Source organism: Leucoraja erinacea, chromosome 3 (genome assembly GCF_028641065.1).
Source record: "Leucoraja erinacea ecotype New England chromosome 3, Leri_hhj_1, whole genome shotgun sequence".
NCBI lineage: Eukaryota > Metazoa > Chordata > Chondrichthyes > Rajiformes > Rajidae > Leucoraja > Leucoraja erinaceus.
In genome coordinates, this window is record NC_073379.1 from 38,317,106 (window position 1) to 38,339,423 (window position 22,318).

General features: G+C 43.8%; 1 protein-coding gene across 1 annotated transcript in view; it reads right to left on the reverse strand.

Moving 5' to 3' along the window:
* The window catches only part of musk (muscle, skeletal, receptor tyrosine kinase), a 135,610-nt gene that overhangs the window by 38,108 nt on the left and 75,184 nt on the right, over positions 1 to 22,318 (reverse strand). Inside the window, exons 13-15 of the mRNA XM_055632454.1 lie at positions 20,845 to 21,004; positions 19,314 to 19,491; positions 18,222 to 18,419 (exon numbers count right to left, since the gene is read on the reverse strand). Of these exons, the coding sequence (XP_055488429.1) occupies positions 18,222 to 18,419; positions 19,314 to 19,491; positions 20,845 to 21,004 (536 nt within the window). The remainder of the gene's footprint in view (positions 1 to 18,221; positions 18,420 to 19,313; positions 19,492 to 20,844; positions 21,005 to 22,318) is intronic.

Sequence of the window (22,318 nt, forward strand, 5' to 3'; positions counted from 1 at the left end):
GCTGGGTGGTCTGAGGCTCATGTGGAACATTGACTCTGCTACAGACCACATGGAGCGATGTTCTGATTCTGTGCTGTAAACTCTATGTGAAGGTAAAACTCTGCTAACCAGTGCACAATGGGGGTGTTGTGTTTACCAGGCATCAGTCACAGGGCTTTAATGGTTGCCTGAGGAAGTAGGAGAGTTCACCAAAGGCATTCTCTCCAAGAATAACATCAGAAATGTTTATTTTCTTATAAAAGAAACAGAAACAAGGTGATCGTTCTGTGCCTTAAGGTTTTTTTGTCATTCAATATGATCACAGCTGAACAAATCCGGGCCTTGGCTCCACTTGCATTTCTATTCACTATCATTCCACTGTAGATCAACAATTTCCCTTGAATATACAGATTGACTCAGCTCCCTGTGATCGACACTTCTGAAGATTCTCATTTAATGCTGCTACTATAGTGGTGGCACTTGTTATACATCACCCTCTACACCAATACAACCTGCCATCCGTGAGTTGCACCAAACAACTGGTCATCCTGGAAAGTGTGACTGACACATAGGCAGAGATTTACTCACCAAATCCAAAAGATAGCCTGACAACATCATCAAACGTTTCCACTTGGTTCTGAACTCTTTGATTTGTTGGCCTTTAAACACATCCCACATGTTAGATAGGGACTTTCCCCAATAACAACTGTTCCTAATGTACCCTCCCGAGCACCTATCTAATAACTTTGTCATTTGCCTTACTCCAATTTACTACATTTTTGCAAGGTCCAGATTAATCCCTACTCAAAACAATCTTAAAACGTATGGAGGGTGGACACAAACTGCTGGAGTAACTCCCAGCATCTGCAGTTCTTTCCTACACATTAAAACATATAGAGTTATGATCACTATTCTGTGCTCTTCATTGAAATACCAGTCACTTGGCCAGGCTCATTTTCCAATACAAAGTCCAATATGTTCACTTCTCGGTTTAAACTATCAATATACTGTTGTAAAAAACCCTCTTGGATTCCCCCTCACAAATTCTGCCCTGTCTTAAGCCTTTGGTACTGAGCAAATTCCAGTCAATATTCAGGAAGCTAAAGTCACCCACAAAGATAACTCTGTAGCTTTGGCATCTTTCCTATATCTGTCCACATACCAGTTCCTCCCGCTGGCTATTGGGGGACCTATAGTACAATTCTGTTAAAGTGGCCACATCTTTTTATTTTGAGCTTTAACATATCGCCTCAGCGGATAAATCTTCCAGTGTGCGCTCTGTGAGTGTTGCCAATCTAGGCTGTAAGTTGGAAACAGAGACATCGAAACATAGAAAAATAGGTGCAGGAGTAGACCATTCGCCCCTTTGAGCCAGCACCGCCATTCAATATGATCATGGCTGATCATCTAAAATCAGTGTCCCATTCCTGCTTCCCCCCCCCCCCCCCCCCCCATCCCTTGATTCCTTTAGCTCTAAGAGCTAAATCTAACTCTCTCTTGAAAACATCCTGTGCCATCTGTGGCAGAGAATTCCACAGGTTCACAACTCTCTGGGTGATTTTTTTCCCCCTCATCTCAGTCCTAAATGTCCTATCCCTTATTCTTAAACTGTGACCCCTGGTTCTGGACTCCCCTAACTGGGAACATTTTTCTGCTTTCATCTGCTTTCATCACAATATACCTTGCATTGAAATAAACACACCAGCTCATCAGCTTCACCATATTCCTTCACCTCCCCCTACCTATCCTTCCGTTAAGACTTACTTACCCTAACCTCTACCTTCCCATCGCTCCTTCCAATTGCTGACCTACTATTGTGGTCCCCCCCCCATCCTCCTTCAGTTCAGGTGCATTCTGTCCCTCGTGTAGTCACCTCTGCCCTATAAGAGATTTCAATGGTTTAAAAATCTGAAACCTTGCCCCTTGCACCAACTCCTGAACCACTCATTCATCAGTCCTATCTTCCTATTCCTACCCTCACCAGCACGTGGCACCAGGAGTAATCCAGAGTTTACTACCCTTGAGGTCCTGCTTTTTAATCTTTTGCCGAACTTCCATTCTGCAGGACCTTCCTCTTTTTCCCCACCCATGTCATTTGTGCCAATGTGTACTACGACTTATGGCTGCCTTCCCTTCCCTTTGAGAATGATCTGCAGCCACTCAGAATCATCTTGGAATAAACACACCATCCTAAATGTCCCACCCCCTCCCCTGACATCAGTCTGAAGAAGGGTCTTGACCCAAAACATCACCCATTCAGAGATGCTGCCTGACCTGCTGAGTTAATCCAGCATTTTGTGTCTATCTTTGAGTTAAACCAGCATCTGCAGTTCCTTCCTACACATCCAAATGTCTTTGTTACACGAGGCAGCTGGTCACACTGATAAGGCTGGATGAAACTGGGTGGTCTGAGACTCATCTGGAATATTGACTCTGGCACAGACCAGTTGGAACAATGTCCCGTTTGTGTGCTGCAAGCTCTGTGAAGGCAAAACTCTGGTAACCAATGCACAGTGGTGTTGTATTTACCAGGTTCCACTCAGAGGGCTTTGCTGGCTGCCTGAGGGAGTAGAGAAGTTCACCAAAGGCATTATTTCCAAGAATAACATCAGAAATGTTTCTTTTCAGATAAAAGAAATAGAAACAAGGTGATCATTCCATGCCTTAAGCTTTCTCTATCATTCAATAAGATCACAGCTGATCTAATCCTGACCTTGGCTCCACTTGCTATTATATTCACTATAGATCAGCAAATTGCCTTGAGTATACTCACTGGCTCAGCTCCCTGGGATTGACATTTCCAAAGATTCACATTTACTGACACTATTATAGTGGTGGCACTGGCTACATTTCACTCTCTGCACCAATAAAACCTGCCATCCGTGAGTTGTACCAAAAACTGGTAATCCTGGATAGGCAGAGTTTTGCCCACAAAACCCAGAAAGATAGTGAAATGCATAACTTATATGTTGCCCTTTACAACATCATAAGGTCATATGGTCATAAGGTATGAGTAGAATTAGACCATTCAGCCCCCATCAAGTCTACTCCGCCATTCAAACATGGCTGATCTATCTATCCCTCCTAACCCCATTCTCCTGCCTTCTACATGATCCGGTTTCTGATTGTACAGTGATGGTAGCAATCCCCTTCTTACCACCCCCTCTCACAGCCTCTCTCCTGCCTTTGATTTGCTTCTCTGACATTTCAGGCTGGACAAATCGATACATTCCTAATTAAGTAGCAGGAAAACAGAAACCATTGCCTTCAGTCTCCCCTGCCAACTCTGCCTCGCTCACTAATTATTGTCTGAGATTGAACTAATCTGAACAACCTCAGTTTTCTACCCTGCATTATCTCCACTCCCATAGCTTCCTTTTCCCACCTTAGTAACACAACCTGTCTTACCCCTGCCTCAGTGGGTCTGCTGCTGAAACTCTCATCTATGCCTTTATTCCCTTCTTGTGATGATTGCAAGACTTCCTTGTACAAACCTACACCCATCCAAAACTCTGCCGTCTAAATGTTAACCTGCACCAGGTAACAGTCGCTTATTCCTCCTGTGTTTACTGACCTTTACTAGCTCCCAGTCTTGAAATGGCTTGAACCTGAAATGATTTCCAGTTACCACCATGGACCTGACCCTCACTACCTCCTTTAATCCTCATCCTCTGAAACCCCCATGAGTTCTGTCCTCTGGATGTTAATTGCTCCATCATCAGTGTCTGGGCTTTCAGTTGAAAAGGGCACAAGTTCTAGAATTCTCTTCCAAAACATTTCTACTTCCTTCCTCTCACTGCTTCTTTCTGATTCTCTTTAAAATATACTTCTTTGAACAAGCATTTGGTCATTGTCCTAATATGTCTTTGGCTAGATTTATGTCAAAAACGTTTCTGAAAATGCTACTGCGAATTACTTTGTATTATGATAAAGATCCTATTTAAATCCAGATTGTTAAACTATAGAACATAGAATAGTACAGCATAAGAAAAGGTCCTTCGGCTCCCATATCTGTGCTGAACATGATGCTAAGACCACCACTTATGTACGTGCATATAACCCATATCCCTCTATTCCCTGCATACCTGTACAAAAGTATTTTAAATGCCACTAATGTATTTACTTCAACCACCACCTCTGGCAGCGTGTTGCAGGCACTCGCCATCCTCTGTGTAAAAAAGTTGCCCTGCAAATCTCCTTTAAACTTTGCCCATCTCAACTTAAAGCTTTGCCATCTAGTATTTGGTTTTCCCAGCCTGGGAAAAAGATTCTGACTGTCTTCCTTATTCATGCATCCCATAAATTTATATACATCTGTCAGGTTTCCCCGCAACCTCCAGAAAAGGCATTCTAGAAAAAACAATCCGTCTGTCCAAACTCTTCCTGTAGTTCATATCCCCTAATCCAGGAACCATTCAGGTAAACCTCCTCTGCATTATTTCAAAAACCTCCACTTCTTCCTGCAATGGAGTGGCCATAAATGCATGCAATTTCGCCAAGTGTGGTCTAATTAAAGTCTTATAAAGCAGCATCATGTTTTCCTGACTCTTTAACCCATTTTTCACGGGGCGACTTGACGCAAGAGTTAACCAGAGTTGAACATCGTGGGAACCTCTTGCGATAACCGTACGGCATTCGTGGACCACCGTGGCGCTAACGGCAGGTACTCGTGTAACTTGGTGACTCGGGAGAAAATTCAAACAAGCTTGAATTTCTCCAAGAGTGACTTGTACACTTGTGGTTGAACATTGCAACATTATATGCACGTAGTGGCCAGTGCGATATCCGTACTGACTCTTGCGTGTACCGTGGGAACTCCTGCGAACGGTGAACCCGGAAGCTGGACAGAGGGGACAGAAGGCGAGTAAAAATTGTCTTCTGTGGGATTGAATTTAAAAAATAAAGATTTGCATCCGCATATGGACATCAACTTATTCATGAGTTATGTTAATGAGATTCAAGAAAATAACTATAATCTTTAAAAGGGACTTTACTGAAAGGTCCCGCATTTTTATGGTCCGTGAGAAATTTTTCACATGTACTTCTTTGAGAGATACAGCTCGGAGTCCTCGCCAACCAGCGATCGATGCCTTTCCGAAGCAGGGTCCGGAACGCTACCAATCAATGTTCTCCAGAGACCCGTGTAAAGGAGTGAACTGCACATGCTGGTTTAAAACGAAGACAGACACAAAAAGCTGGAGTAACTCAGCGAGTCAAGCAGCATCTCTGGAGAAAAATAGGTGATGTTTCGGGACGAGACACATCTTCAGACTCAATTCCGATTAGGATGTCTGAAGAAGGGTTCCGATTCGAATCGCCACCTATACTTTTTCTCCAGAGATGCTGCCTGACACGCTGACTTACTCCAGCTTTTTATGTTTTTCTTCCCAGATCTGACTTACCTGCTGAGTTACACCAACATTTTGTGTCCGTGTTCACTATGAACATTGAATTATTTAATTTTAGGTAACTTACACTCTCTCTCTCTCTCCCCACCCACCCCCTCCCCCCCCCCCCCCCCCCCCCCCCCCCCCCCCCCCCCCCCCCTCCCCCATGCAGTAAATGTCGGTTAACCAGTCCAAGGTTTGCAACGCTGGTTCCCTCTTGGGATCACACTATCCCTAGCCAACAATTGGCCTATCAGGGAACCAAATATAGACATAAAGTGCTGGAGTGACTTAGTGGGTCCGGCAGCATCTCTGGAGGAAAGGGTTAGGTGACATTTCGGGTGAGGACCCGTCTTCAAAATACCCTGCTGAGGTCATCTGTTGTTGGCCCTGATTTGTCCCGGTCTTTTCTTGCTTCCAGTTCCCCCCTACAATCATCCCAAAGAAGGTTCCCGACCAAAAATGGAATCTATTCCTTTTCTCCAGAGATGCTGCTTGGCCCACTGAGTTACTCCAGCATTTTGTGTCTAACCTGCTGATTCAGACATTTTTTGATTTACTCTGAAACACACGTTGGAAATTTAAACTTGGGCGCAACTAACATCGTCTTACTACCGTGGGAACTCTTTAACTCAGCGGGCAGGCAGCAGTTAATTGTTGCTCCCTTCAGTTTCCCAGGGGGTCGGGACGGGACTAGAGTTGGGAGGGAAATGTGGGGGAGTGTCTGTCACTGAAACAGGCAGGTGAGATTTCACATCCACCTTGTGTGTGCCTCTCTCTCTCTCCCTCCCTCCCTCTCACACAGGCTGAGAGACTCTGCCTCAGTAACTGTGCTCACTCCATCTGTGTCTCCCACATACACAGTAAAACTCTGCTTTGTGTGTGTATATACCAATTCAACCAAGGGAAGATATTTATAGTGTGTGAAAAAAAAGTGACATCATTTGTGCCACGTGATGATTTAATTACACTTGACAGTTTACAATGTCATTCAAGATTTAACGGGAAAGCTCGGGAGACGGACAAGTCACTCGCACAAATAACAGAAATGCCAAGTACCGTGGGAACTCTTTGTCTACCCCCCCGTTATATCGTGTGATATCGTGCTAGACCACGACCACTTCACTCTGGCTACATCTTGCGTCAAGTCGCCCCGTGAAAAAGGCCTATTACACTCAATTGTTGCAATGTGTTTACACGCTGAAGAAATTCAGTTTGATTTTAGGTTGGCCACAACTGCTTGTGTGCCCAAATATACCTTCAGGAAGGTTGTAACACATTATACTACTTTAATTATAAACGTTACTTAGTTGAAGCTGCGTTAAAAATAAAGCTGGCATTTTGTAGAGCCAGGGTTGGCTGTTTGTTAAAACAATGGGTCAAAATGAAATTTATGAGAGTTGACTTCAAGCAAAGTAACCAGAACAGGAAGTATGTCCATGGTAACAGGCTCCCTTCCAGTGATATAAAAAGCATTGGCCATGAAATCAAAGTTTTATCTTTTTTATGCTCAAGGTTTGATGTTTAATTATTTTGGAGCATCTCGCCAAAGTATGTGACTTTATTGAAGTGACGAGTGTTGTTGACTGTCAGCCCTGAAAATGCGGCTTGGAGAAATTCTCTGCCTGTTACTTTTATAAGATTGCGTTTTATCCACTCCTCCTGTACAGTCCTCGTTCTGCACTTCAGATTCTACTCAGGAGGTCAGCTAGCACATGTTTCTAATGCCACATCAAAAGAATGCCGCGGACAAACTTTGCCTCCGATTTCCTCCCTGCCTGTGGTGAGATGTGTTACCTCCTCTAGCTTCCACTATGCAGTATGGGGCCAGGCCAGGACTGAAACTCTGAGCGATTGTAGGTGTGATAATCTGCCCCACCAATCTGTATCACATTGCATCAGATCATTGACTTTAGACTCCTCCTTCCTTGCAGATGTAGTCTGGACAATGTTCCAGCTGAGATTTCCTGTTGGCTAGCAGGCAACGTAGCATGTTTTCTCTAAGACATAAGCTATCCATCGAACAGCTGCTGGTGGGAGGTAGGGCTCGGTATTACTGAATGGGGCTGATACATCTCCTAAGGAGTCATTAACAGAAGAATAACAGTGACAACCTTAGAACATGTAGAAATTTGACTTGTAAGCAATGTCCTCAAAATAATAGGATGAGAGGACAGCAGGGAGATAAGAGAGAGAGAGAGCAGCAGTGAGAGGACAGGGGGCAGCTGAGGGAGGACAGCAGTGGGATTCCTAATGCTCCTCTGGATTCTTTGCCTTGGCATGTATTGATGATGTTTAAGTACAAACATTCATTGTCTCTGGGACTTCTTGTTTTCTTTTAAAGTTCTTGGAAGGTTGGAGATATATTTTGAACTTAGTGTTGCTGGTGATGTACATCTCCAGCAAAGAGCAGATAATGGAGATTGTGTGGAATCAGTCTGATGTGGAAAGGCTTGTGGAAGCAGATTGAGTGGTGGCCTATAGCCATGGAGTTGGACTAAAGTTGAATTGGAGATGACACAAAGAGATAAAGAGTCGCACGGAAGGAGCAGGGAAGGAAGACATTTTAAGCTTTGTGCATTGTTGGCAACATCAGCCCTGACACTCCTTGAGAAAGTCAGCTATCTCTTTAAATCTCCGTGGTCCATGCGGTGAAAGGTTTCCTACGCTGCTATTGGGACTGGAGTTTCACGATTTCAGCCCAGAGACAATGAAGGAATGGCGATGTATATCCATGTCAGCATGTGTGGTTTGTGACTTGGAGGGTAGCAGGAAAAATGTTCCCTGTGTTTGGGAAGTTCAGAACCAGGGGGCAATTCACTGGATGTTTTTGAAGAGAGTGTTCGATTTAGCTCTTATGGCGAAAGGAATCAAGGGATATGGGGAGAAAGCAGGAATGGGGTACTGATTTTAGATAATCAGCCATGATCATATTGAATGGCGTGCTGCCTCGAAGGGCCGAATGGCCTTCTCCTGCACCTATTTTCTATGTTTCTATGATAAGCTCCAGCCTGTGATATTTCAATGCAGCTGCTGTTCTTAACCCATGTGACAGGGGTCACAGATTTGAGGCTTGTTCTCAAAGGAACCTGGGCAGGTTCTACAACGCATATTGTAGATGCTGCAGCCAGAAGCCATGGTGTGCCTGTGGTGGAGGGAAAGAATGTTCAATAATGGGTGGTAGGCCACAGACCATCCACGGGTAACAAATGAGTTCTGTTTTACCACATGTCCTTAAGTCAGAATTTGCCCAGATTCCTATTAAATCCCCCCTTCACCTATGTCCACTGGTCCTCGATTCCCCTACTCTGGGCAATAGACTGTGCATCTACCCAATCTATTCCGCTCATTATTTTATACACCTCATGATTTTGCTGGGCAGGGGTGTCTCAGAAGAATACATATTGCACTGTTACCATTATCTGAAATGTATAATTGATCTTATAGGCATTGGCATGAAATCCATTAATGATAGAGAACTGTTGACAAAATACTCCAATATTACGGTGTGAGCAGATCCAATCCATCTCACATTTCTAGGCCTCGCAAGTAGTTTGAGTTGATGTAGAAACGGTGCCAGATTGTAGTCTCATCACATCATCAGATTGGGACCCAAGCCCACACTCTCTGAGGAGCAGAGCAGGCAGAGACCGAAGGAATGCACTTGGTAGATGTCATGGTTAAGGACTTCCTGAATATGTAATGGATCTAGAGCTTCCGCAGAGGTTAGCAATTGTCAGGTCAACAATTCTAGTTTCTACACTTAGTTATAAATAATTGATTTGGCAGAAGTGCTCTCAACTGCTGACAAGAAATTATAGGGTTATTTCTTACTGGTTGCTGTCTGGTTTGCAAAATTCAGTATCAGCTATTTGACAGAGCATTTGATGAACATAAATCTTTTATAGCAACACACCACAGGGTTTATAACCCGGGATCTTATTGAGTCCAAATTTTAATTCAGATTTCAAAGGGTAGCAGGAACATTGGTTGCCATTTGAGGGGGCGCTGTCCTGTGCACGGCTGCCCAGCCAGCAGCTGTCTGTCTCTTCATCTTTTATTTTTATTTTAAGTTAGTTAAAGTGTTTTGTTGGAGGTCTAGACTTTTTTTATGTGGGGGGTGGAGGGTGTGGGATGGGGAAGGGGGGAACTACCTTTCAGGGTCCCTACCTGGTCGGAGAGGCAGCTTTTCTCCGGGCTGCAGCTTCGACCCGTCCTCGCGGCCTACCAGCGGGCCTGGAGCGGCGTTTCCTGTAGGGGACTGCCCAAAACCACGGCTTTCGGCGGCGGCACAGCGCTGGAGCGCTATCGCGGAGCGGGCGATGCCTTGCCCGGGTCGCCGCGCTGGAGCTCTGGTGAGCTGAGGCCGCCGGGAACAACATCGCGGAGCTGCGGGTCTGAGGAGCGGCCAGCTGCGGGCTGAGGCGCTGACTTTACACCGGGAGCCTGGGATCTCGCGACGAGATCGCCAGTTGTGGAGTTCCAACCGGCGCGGCCTTGTCGGCATCGGAAGCCGCGGCCTCCAGTATGGAAGCGGCCGTTCCAGGGTTCCCAAGCCGCTGGGAGGACTCTCCCGACGCCGGAGCAACATCACCCGGCGAGAACGGCCAGGAACATCGGGCCTCCGTAGAGGCAACTGTGGAGGCCTCAATGGGCCCGACTATGGGTGAACTGGGGTTGGGGACTGGACTTTGTGCCTTCCCTCATGGTGGGAGCCATTGTGGGGGGATGTTCTATGTGTTTAAGACTCTCATTGGTGTTTTGTCTGTATTCTTTTTTTGTGTGCTGCAAAATGGCAAAAAGCATTTCACTTCACTACACCTGGGTGTATGTGAATGTGACTAATAAAATACCTTTGACCTTTGATGTTACAGGCAACCAGGGGGCACAAGGGTGATTATTTTCACCTCTGGTCTGTGAAATCAACCTCGTTTAAAGTACTGAACAAACTGGGAGTGTTAAACCCCTGTTTCATGGCGCGAGTCCACCCACGAGTGATCCAGAGTTTAAAACAAATCAAACTTGTAATCACGTAGAATTAACGTAGCGGGAACATTGGAACTCGTAACGCTAACGGCAGGTACTTGGGAAACTTGTTAACTCGTGAAAATCTTTCAACATGATAAAAGATTTCCACGATTCAAATTTACTCACTCCCAACTCCAGTCCCGTCCCGACCCCCTGGGAAACTGAAGGGAGCGACAATCAATTGCCATGGATACAAATAATGTCATACGCAAGAAAGGGCAGATGCTGGTCGACAAAAAGTGAACACACCGTGCTGGAGTAACACAAAGACGCAGCAGAATTTTGGAAATGTCATCCCGTCACCTATTCCTGAGGATGAGAGGGTATCTTATTGAAACATATAAGGATTGTTAAGGATTTGGACACGCCAGAGGCAGGAAACATGTTCCCGATGTTGGGGGAGTCCGGAACCAGGAGCCACAGTTTAAGAATAAAGGGTAAGCCATTTAGAACGGAGATGAGGAAACACTTTTTCTCACAGAGAGCTGTGAATCTGTGGAATTCTCTGCCTCAGAGGGCAGTGGAGGCAGGTTCTCTGGATGCATTCAAGAGAGAGCTAGATAGAGCTCTTAAATATAGCGGAGTCAGGGGATATGGGGAGAAGGCAGGAACGGGGTATTGATTGGGGATGATCAGCCATGATCACATTGAATGGCGGTGCTGGCTCGAAGGGCCGAATGGCCTACTCCTGCACCTATTATCTATTGTCTCTTGTTTATAAGTCAGATTTTATATATGTGAGAATCACCATCCCCATCCCCTGCCCAAATAACTCACTGAGAGTATTAACTTCCAGAAGTGGCGGCGCTGCCCCTGCAGATTTGGCTCGACTGCAGTCCGTCTGGCTTTTTCTTATTTTTTGTTTTCTTTTGTACTGTTGGACGTATGTTTCAGTTTATTTTTAGTTGTGTATGTGTGAGTGGGTGGAAGAAACTTGTTTTAATCTCATCCTTTGGGGGATGCGACCTTTTCTTTGTCATATCCCCATCTCCGTCTCCGTCTGTGCGGAGGCCTAATTGTGAAGCTTGCGGCCTCCAACTGGGACCGACCTCTAGTCTACGGAGGCAGAGCCAGGACTTACCAACGCGAAGCTAGCCGACTTCGGGGCTGTGGTGGCGCTGCGGCGGTGGCGGCCCGACCGGAGCCTCGGAGGCTTCGGCCGCAGGCCCAGTGGACGACAACGTCGGGAGCTCGCAGGTCCCAGGTTGGTTCTCCGGAGCTCCCGCAACAACAGCTGGACTGGAGGGTGGACTGGAGGGTGGCAGCTGGACTGGAGGGTGGCAGCTTCGACCACCCCAGGCCGCGGAATTTGAACCTGCCCGTTCACGGAGCTCGGATTGGGCCGCGGGACTTACCATCACCCGGCGGGGGGCCCAACATCGAAAGCCTGGATCGCCGCAACGCAGAGGGAGAACAAGGATGGAAGTGACAAGGACTTTAAGACTTTTGCCTCCCATCCCAGTGAGGATTTGCCTGGTAGACTCACTGTGGTGGATGTTAAACCGTGTTAATTGTGTGTTCTGTTATTTTATTTTCTGTCATGACTGCAAGGTATGCAATTTTGTTCAAACTGAAAAGTTTGAATGACAATAAAGGATACTTTATACTTTATACTTTAACTGTTTCATCGGCATTCCACTGCATCTGGGGCACATTCTGTGGCGCACTGCCTTCTATATAAGAACCGCTGCCATTGCCAGCTTGTTTACGATGTAAACGTGAGTGATCGTACTGTGTGGTGGAAATCAAACTCCCTTGAATGTAGTCGGGACTGAGTACAGAATTGATTTCTTAAGAGCGAGTTTATGTAAGTCGTCTATTGCGTAAGTCAGTGTGTGTCTGTAACAAGTTCTACCTGATGACATTCCCATGAAACACCAGTATATGTTTTCCTGCATTAAAAATGATGCTAAACATATATTAATGGATTTGCAAATAATGGGAACACATTCCCATCAATCCGCACTGACTATTGAACACTATAGGTCACTGATTTTGGCACATCCTCCTGACGCTGTTCAGTGTTTTGGATGCAATTCTGGAATGTTGTTTCACTATGAAATATAGGTAATGTATTTTATTTATATCTATGTAACTTCCACTGCCGTCATGTTGTCTCAGTTTAGTGATTATCTCTAAGATATCTCACGCAAGGGAATCATGAACTCAGAACAAACATTTCTAGTATGTGAGTCATTAAGTGATATGGCAGAGAAACAAGTCCTTTGGGCCACATAGTTCACGCCAACCATTAACCATTCATTTACACTAATACTGCATTAATTCTCACTAATTCCCCCCAGCTTCTGCCACTCACCTACATACAAGTGTTGAGCTGACTGGGTTTTACTGTAAATCTGGAAATCTGGACTGATAATCCAGAGTTCAACTCCAACTGCATAAACTGGAGAATTCAAATCAATATCAGTAAGTAAATCTCCGATTAAAATTTTAGAATCAGTAACAAAACCATGAAACCAGGGATTATCGTTACAAAATCTGATGCGGTAATATCTATTAGCAAAGAAAACTTGACAACTTAACTGTACACGATTCCAAATGTACCAATTTGATTACTTTTAGCTGCCCACTGAAAATATTTTGCAACCAGCCAGTCCAAGGAATAAACAGAAACATTCTTGCCAGTAGTGGTGGCATCCTGTGAATTCTCTTTGGAAATAGCTCCAGAAACACACCAAAGCCCAGAGTCCACCAGGACGAGGTAGCTTGCTTAATTGGCACTCTGCCCACTGTCCACCACCCACCATCCTAAACATTCCCTCCTTTCACCTTCGATGGATGGTGGTACATTGTGTAGCATCAGTAAATGCACTGCAGCATCTCTTGTGGCACACTGCTACCATCTTGGTGGGTGGGTAAGGGCACCATAGCTATGGAAACTGTGAGGATCAAAGAAGAGAAGTACTGACACTTTTGAAAAATATAAAAGTGGATAAGTCTCCAGGTCCTGACAGGATATTCCCTAGGAGGACATTGAAGGAAGTTTGTGTAGAAATAGCAGGGGCTTTGACAGCAATATTTCACATGTCATTAGAAACGGGAATGGTGCCGGAGGATTGGTGTACTGCGCATGTTGTTCCATTGTTTAAAAAGGGTTCTAAGAGTAAACCTAGCAATCATAGACCTGTTAGTTTGACGTCAGTGGTGGGAAGATTAATGGATAGGATACTTAGAGATAATATATATAATCATCTGGATAAACAGGGTCTGATTAGGAACAGTCAACATGGATTTGTATCTGGAAGGTTATGTTTGACTAATCTTCTTGAATTTTATGAAGAGGTTACTAGGGAAATTGATGAGGGTAAAGCAGTGGATGTTGTCTATATGGACGTCAGTAAGGCCTTTGACAAGGTTCCACATGGAAGGTTGGTTAAGAAGGTTCAATTGATGGGTATTAATAGTGGAGTAGCAGGATGGATTCAACAGTGGCTGAATGGGAGATACCAGAGAGTAATGGTGGATAACTGTTTGTCATTGGAGGCCAGTGACTAGGGATCTGTGTTGGGTCCACTGTTGTTTGTCATATACATCGATGATCTGGGTGATGGTGTGGTAAATTGGATTAGTAAGTATGCAGATGATACTAAGATAGGTGGTGTTGTGGATAATGAAGTAGATTTTCAAAATCTACAGCGAGATTTTGGCCATTTGGAAGAGTGGGCTGAAAGATGGCAGATGGAGTTTAATGCTGATAAGTGTGAGATGCTACATCTTGGCAGGACAAATCAAAATAGGACATACATGGTAAATGGTAGCGAATTGAGGAATGTAGTTGAACAGAGGGATCTAGGAATAACTGTGCATAGTTCCCTGAAGGTGGAATCTCATGTAGATAGGGTGGTAAAGAAAACTTTTGGTGTGCTGGTCTTTATAAATCAGCGCATTGAGTATAGAAGTTGGGATGTAATGTTAAAATTGTACAAGGCATTGGTGAAACCAATTCTGGAGTCTGGTGTACAATTTTGGTCGCCAAATTATAGGAAAGATGTCAACAAAATAGAGAGCGTACAGAGGAGATTTACTAGAATGTTGCCTGGGTTTCAGCACCTAAGTTGCAGAGAAAGGTTGAACAAGTTAGGTCTTTATTCTTTGGAGCGCAGAAGGTTAAGGGGGGACTTGATAGAGGACTTTAAAATGATGAGAGGGATAGACAGCGTTGACGTGGATAAGCTTTTTCCATTGAGAGTAGGGAAGATTCAAACAAGGGGACATGACTTGAGAATTAAGGGACAAACGTTCAGGGGTAACATGAGGGGGAACTTCTTTACTCAGAGAGTGGTAGCTGTGTGGAATGAGCTTCCAGTGGAAGTGGTGGAGGCAGGTTCAATTTTATCATTTAAATATAAATTGGATAGGTATATGGACAGGAAAGGAATGGAGGGTTATGGTCTGAGTGCAGGTAGATGGGACTAGGTGAGAGTAAGTGTTCGGCACGGACTAGAAGGGCCGAGATGGCCTGTTTCCGTGCTGTAATTGTTATATGGTTATACGGTTATAAATGCACGGGCAGAACGTGACCAATGAAATCCCCTCTACATCACATATCAAACTAACTTAAAAATATATTTCTCTCCATCACATCTGGGTCTAAATTGTGTCTAAATTGTGTCTAAACTGGGTCTAAACAGTGCTATCCACTGTGGGGGGATGATTTTTTTGTCTAATTGTGATCCTGTGAGTCTGTGTCCAAGATGGCTGCCGTGTAAAGAGAGTGGACGCTGGCGCGCTTTGGCTGCCGCTGCTCTCTCTTCACACTGTGTTTTTGATTTTCTGTTTTTGGATTGAGTTCTGTTTTTGATTTGTGTCTCTGTGATGTCTTTATTGCTTGTTTTATTCCGATTATATGTTTTTATTCCGATTACTATGCAAGGTGTCCTTGAGATGTCTGAAAGGTGCCCATTAAATAAAATTTATTATTATTATTATTAAATCCTGGCACTGTGGATAACTTCATCGGAAAGACTGCAAAACTCAAGAAAATCCCACAGATTCACCATCTTGAGTACAATTAAGGATGGGCAATATATGCTACTGAAGCCCAGATCCCATGAATGAACAAGAATGGGACAAGTGATTTGTTTTTATTGTGTGGATTCAAATTAAGATTTAACCGTTCAGCAATTAGAATTGACCTGGAGCTATTTTTGAAACTGAATTCAGACTGGAAACACTCCCCACTATTTTTATTATGGATGTGCATTCATGCACAAGAGAAAACGCATACTGCTACTTGCCTACAAAAACAGGAAGGCCGTGGAATGTTTGTAGATTTATGTGCAAGGTTATCTTATTTTTATGTCAAAACAATGCAACAGAATGTTAATACAACATAATCTGAAAAATAAATAGAATCTGCCTTAAAACACAGCAATAAAACATTTGTTGATTTATGTAGGCTGATGAGGATTTACTGCAATTGATACAGTGATTGGGTAAGTGCAAGAGATAGGGGCCTGCGGTCATTGACTTAACCTAGGTTAACGCTGCACTGCTGGACTGAGAAGGTGCTGCTCTGTTGAAGATGCCCTACTTTGAATGAGATGTTAAAGCAAGATCATTTCCACCCTCGCATTTGGATGTAGAAGATCCCGTCGCTCGAATTTGAACAAGAGCAGGACAATTATGCCCAGTATTCCGATCAATTCAAGCAACACCATCAAAAAGCTGTTCTCAAATTTCTGTTTTTGGTAGCTTGCTGTGGCTGCCATATTATCCATATTAAAGCAGAGTCTACATTTTTAAAGTTATCATGTTAGTTGTAAAGTTCTCTGGAATGTTTTGTTTCTATAAAATTTGCCACAGATATTTAAAAAAAATAATTGAATGCAAGTCTCTCTTGGATTTTTTGGGCGAATGCTTTACATCAGTCTGAAGAAGGGTCCTGACCCAAATGGCCTCCTTCCTGTTTTATATAGTTCTCTGCATGAAAACAGCTGCAATGTCAGAAAAGTATTGCCTGGATTGAAGCACGACAATGATAAGGAGAGATTGGGTTTGTTTTCCTCTGAGTGAAAGAGGCCAAGGGGTGCCTTGAGTGAGGTATATACAATTATGAGGGAGGTAGATAGGGCAGAAAATAAAAATCTCAGTCCCATTGTGGGGGTGCCTAAGGCAAATGGATGTAGATTTAAGTTGAGTGGTACAAGGTTTAGAGCAGATCTGAAATGGAATATATTAAAATGAGTTTAACATAGAAAGGAATAACAGGCAGCATAGTATGCTGAGCCAACGATTTGTTCCTGTGCTGTACATCTTCATAACTATCTATCAGCCTCCTGGAACAGGAACAGTGTGCTCACTCAATAGTTCTTTCTGAACCAAGTACCGTAAAGCATTTAGTCCCATACTGAGGTGATCTCCCCTGAAAGTGCAACGAAGTGAATCATTTTTGTACAGTCTTTCTATAGTGCAGCCATCAGTTTAGTTGATGGTGGAACACAACGATGAATCTCACCTTGGCATCTTTGGCAGTGACCCTGTAACTGAGCACAGGACATGGCCATCTGAACAGATTCCTTTACACTTGACAGAGGCCAGAATGTCTTGGTTTGCAAGGCAAGTTGGCTGACGGGCCCAGTGACTCAACTGGCTAGCAGCCTCGACTAGTGGAACTTTGCCTAAGTGCGTATATCAATTCAATGTACAGCCAGCCAGTGACGTCAACTTCTGCTTTATATGCAAATGGTTGTGAGCAGCTGTGTTATAAGGGCCAGAGTTCGAATAGTTGGAGACAAACAAGTGGTGATTTTAGTCATAGTCATCCAGCATGAAAACAGGCACTTTGGCCTACCGAGTCCATACTGATCATCAAACACCATCAACACTAATCCCATTTTTCCTGTCGCGTTCCTATCAACCCCCTCCTTCAACGATACTAGTGGTAATTTACAGCAGCCAATTAACCCGACAGCCAGTATGTATTTGAGACGGGCAAATGGGCGATGGGGTGGTGGAGTGGAGGCAGAAAAAATCAGAGTACCGGGAGGGAACCCACGTGGTGATGGGGAGAATAGACAATTCTTTCGTCGGTCAGCACCGGCGACAACCTACGTCATCCTGGCGACAACCTATCACAAGCCAACTGTCGCCAAAACGTTTTGAGCATTTCAAAATCCAGCAACGACCATAAAAACGCTATGATTCTTTGGGCAACTGAGGAGACTACTCACGACCATACTGGTGACATCCCGGCGACCATGTGGCGATAGTCTAGTCGCCTGTAGTCGCCTAAAAAATTGCCTAAGTCGGACAGGGGCAGTATAGAGACTCTACTCTTTCAGGCGAGCATAGAGGGATGCTGTTTCAAAGAACAGGGGAATTTCTCCTGACATCCTGGTCAACAATTAACACTCACACATCATCACTAGAAAGAAAATATCTGGAATTACCAAGTGGTGGTAGGGGGAGCATCCTTTGTGCAAATTGACTTCCACATTTAGTACACAAAAGGACACAAAGTGCTGGAGCAGGTCGGGCAGTGTCTCTGGAGAACATGGATAGGCGACGTTTTGGGTTGAGACTCGTCTTCAGATCTTCAATGAAGGAGGGTTTCAACCCAAAACTGTCCTATCCACGTTCTCCAGAGATGTTGCCTGATTTGCTGAATTACTCTGTTACTATTTTGTGTGCTTTTGTGACTTCAACATTTTCTACATTACAACAGAGGCTATATTTCAAGAAGTATTTAGTTGTCTATAAAATGATGTGGATTGTGGGAAGCAGCATTAAAATGCAAGTCCATCTTCCCATTGAAGTTAGGATACTCTGTACTTTCCCCATGCTGAATATGAAAGAACTACTCACCTCGCCTGGAACACTCTTCCAAAGGCTCCCTCTCCGATATCCCGCACATATTCAATGTTATTCCTTGGATATTCGAGGCTGAGTAGCTTGGCATTGAGAAGAAGAGGCAGGCGCTGGTACATTGGATTGGGGTGAAGTCTGTCAAGGAGCAGCTCTGAAGGGAGGGCTGCCAGAGTGGGGGTCTCGGTTCCTCTGTAACTGAGAAACAAAAGCATGAATGTACTCAGCACCTCCTGAAGAAAGGAACAAGCAAACAGTTGATGTATTTGTTCGGCACGGACTTGTAGGGCTGAGATGGCCTGTTTCCGTGCAGTTGATGGTATTGATTCATGTTTATGTCAAAGAAATAACAAAAAAATAGAATCTCAGAATGCTTTACATTGTCCATAAACTCTGATTCAATGCTTTCAGTGCCTACATCAATATAATTGATACAAATCACACCAATCCCTGTGGCACCCCACTTATTACAACCTGAAAATGACCCTCCCCCCACACCCCCACATCAGTCTGAAGAAGGGTCTTGACCCGAAACGTCACCTATTCCTTTGCTCCATAGATGCTGCCTCACCCGCTGAGTTTCTCCAGCATTTTTGTCTACCTACGATTTTCCAGCATCTGCAGTTCTTTCTTTAACATTTATACCACCTCTCTGTTTTGTCAATTAACCAACCCTCTACCCATGCTTGCATCTTACTCTCAATGCTGTGACCACTCTCTTGTGTAATCAATTCTTAGGTGGTGCTTCATCAAATACCTTTTGTAACACTAAACACCCTATATCTGCCAGTTCCCCAGGCAGCACAAATAATTCTAATACAGGTCTGAAGAAGGGTTTCGGCCCGAAACGTTGCCTATTTCCTTCGCTCCATAAATGCTGCCGCACCTGCTAAGTTTCTCCAGCACTTTTGTCTGCCTTCGATTTTCCAGTATCTACAGTTCCTTAAACATAATTCTAATATAGATTTCTATTTTGATTTTCCTTTCATAAAATATTCCAACCAGGGATTTCTGAAGGCTCACCATAACTTCATGCTAAATGGATTCCAAAATCACTTTATGCCCCCATGTCAGGTGGGAAATAAAACTTACCTCTTTCTGGTCTGCCATTCCTTCTGGCGACGATGGCACGTGAGAATTATAATTATCAACAGCACAGAGGCGGCAAGGCTTGAGATTATGGAAATGATGATGGTCATTGAGTAGGTGGCAGAAGCGCTGGGATTGCTTGCAGTTTCTGTTTTAGGTTTCACTCCTACATTTGAGGTAACTGAAAAGGATAATCAGATTAGTACAGTATATTAAGTACACTACCAGCGACTTAACATTGGATATGGTACTACAGAGGTTAAATTATTGTGCAAACGGTAATGGAGCCTTGCTAATGATCTGGAGACACGAGTCCAAATTCCGTCATGGAAAAATGAACTTATTATGACTTTAAGTATATAGAAGGAGGTTATTCAGCCCCTTAGTCTTGTAGCACTATTCAATTACGGCAGTTAGTTCCATTTATTCATCCTTACCAAACAAAAACCTATTACTCACTGTAAAGAAATGTTCCAGCTGACTCCCAACCTCAACAATTTTTCAGTGGAAGAGAGTTTTAAGTTTCCACTCCCTTTGTATGAAAAAAAGTGTGTCTGTTCTTTTACAATTTCTGCTCTGTGATCAACTGTTGAGGTTTATCATCATAAAGTTCAACAGATCCTTCAGTTGCCACTTGCTCTATTTGATAGAAGTGCCTGCCGTTCCTTTGGCAATTCCCTACTGAACAATGCTACCACACATCATGCAACATACACACGATTGCCATAACTTGTGGTTTATGTACTAAACAAGTTCATATTTTATAATCTTAACACTGCATGGTCTCAGGTTTAACTTGCATCAATACAGCAGACTTTCCTAAAAGAACCAATTCCCATTACAGTGAAAGTCTGAGCCCAGTGTAAGATTACTTTCCACTTGCTTATTTCTGATGATTGATTTGCGAAAGTTTATTTATGATTCTCCTACTTTCTGGAAGCAATGCAGTGTTTTTTGTATGGAGGAAATGATAATAAACATGCATTTCTATACCAACGATAAGGATTTTGTCTTCCTAAAGTGCTCTACAGCCTGGGATGTGCTTTTCCTCATATAATATAGGAAATACACCATCTAATTTGCTTTCAGCAAGATTCCACAAACAGCAATGTGGCAATGACCCAATAAGCTCTCTTTCTGGTGCATGTTCATTGAGGACACTGGAAAAAAACTCATCTGCTCTTCTCCTAAATGGTCCCACTGGATATTTGTCATCCACCAAAAAGCCTCAGTTGAAAGAGGGCTCCACAAACAATATAGTGCTCCCTCAGTAAATCACCAGGGGTGTTAGCTTGGCTCTTTGTGTTCAGACCACTGGAGTGAGACAAACCCACTAACTTTGGACTCAGGCGATGTGCCCAGATTTCCACATAGAGGTTGTGGTAATATGCGTATTATTCCTGACAAATAACGTGGTTTTGTTATGTGTACTTGGGTTAATTGGATGTTAGCCCAAGTTCTTGCGTGACATTTCAGGTTGTTTGTAGTTGTGATGTTGGTCATGCACAGCCCTAACATAGATTGAAATACGTACCATTGATACATAGGGGCACATTGCAAAATTCCCACCGGATGTCACGATTCATGGTGTAGCACCAAGGACTTTCACTCTCACCTCCTGGGTTACGGCAGAAGTTGTCCGAATTGGCTAGCTCAGGAAATACCTCTGGCAGACGCCTATGGAAATGGGGAATCTGTAACAGGGGAAGAGTGAGGGAAGGAATGAAATTGTTTACTAATTGCAAATGTACAGTCATAGGATCAGGCACAAGGTCTTATCATGCAAGGATAAACATGTTGATGGAACAACAGGGGGAATATCTTTGCAGCAAGCACAATCTGAGTTCAATTCAATGTTGTATAAATGACAAAAGACAATAGACAATAGACAATAGGTGCAGGAGTAGGCCATTTGGCCCTTCCAGCCAGCACCGCCATCCATTGTGATCATGGCTGATCATCCACAATGACCTTCTCCAATGTGGAAAATAACATGGTGTTTAGTTTAGTTTAGTTTAATTAGTTTAGTTTAGTTTCGTTTAGAGATACAGTGTGGAAATAGGCCCTTTGGCCCACCGAGTCTGCACCGGCAGTGATCCCCGCACATTAACACTACCCAACACACACTAGGGACAATTTTACATTTATACCAAGCCAATTAACCTACAAACCTGTACATCTTTAGAGTGTGGGAGGAAATTAAAGATCTCGGAGATAGCCCACGCAGGTCACTAGGTGAACGTACAAACTCCTTACAGACAGCAACCGTAGCCAGGATCGAACCCGGGTCTCTGACACACTAAGGCAGTAGCTCTACGGCTGCGCCACTGTGGCGCCCCACCACACAATCTCCACTGCTCTCATCGCTCTTCACTTCTACCCAACAGCAAATCTTCCTCTTCCTGTCACCCTCACATCTTATCCAGGCTTCCCATTTAAAAATTATAGATTGGTGTTTGCCTTATTAATAACAATGCAGTACTTAGCCTTGCAATCCACACAAAAGAAAGGACGCAAGGCCTGCACAGCACAGATGAAATAGAACAGGAATTGAAAATCAAAATAGACCCTTTATTCATCTTCCTTTCTTTACACATTTGTTTCCAGGCTGTTGCAAGGAGATGAGTACGAGGAGGTCAGCAACCATAGCAATGTCTTTCAATGAAGCATTGAGCCCCCCTCCACCCCCAGCAGGTGGGCATTAAAGATCTAATAATATTATTCTGAAAGAGCATAGGGGAGCTCTTTGTTGCGCCCCAGCCAACATCTGTATGCTTTAGTCATTATCACATGCAGTTTGGAAGAACCTGTTCTGCACTAATGACTTTACAACGTTCCCACATTGTAATGGAGAGCAACAGGTTGGCTGTGGAGAACGTTGAGAGTCGAGACGGATTAATAGCTACGATACGAATAAATTCAAATCGTTCTAACATGTAAAATTTAGATCATAAGAGTAAGTACATATGAGAATAGATTCTTGTGGGTTCAGACACATGAGTCAGTTA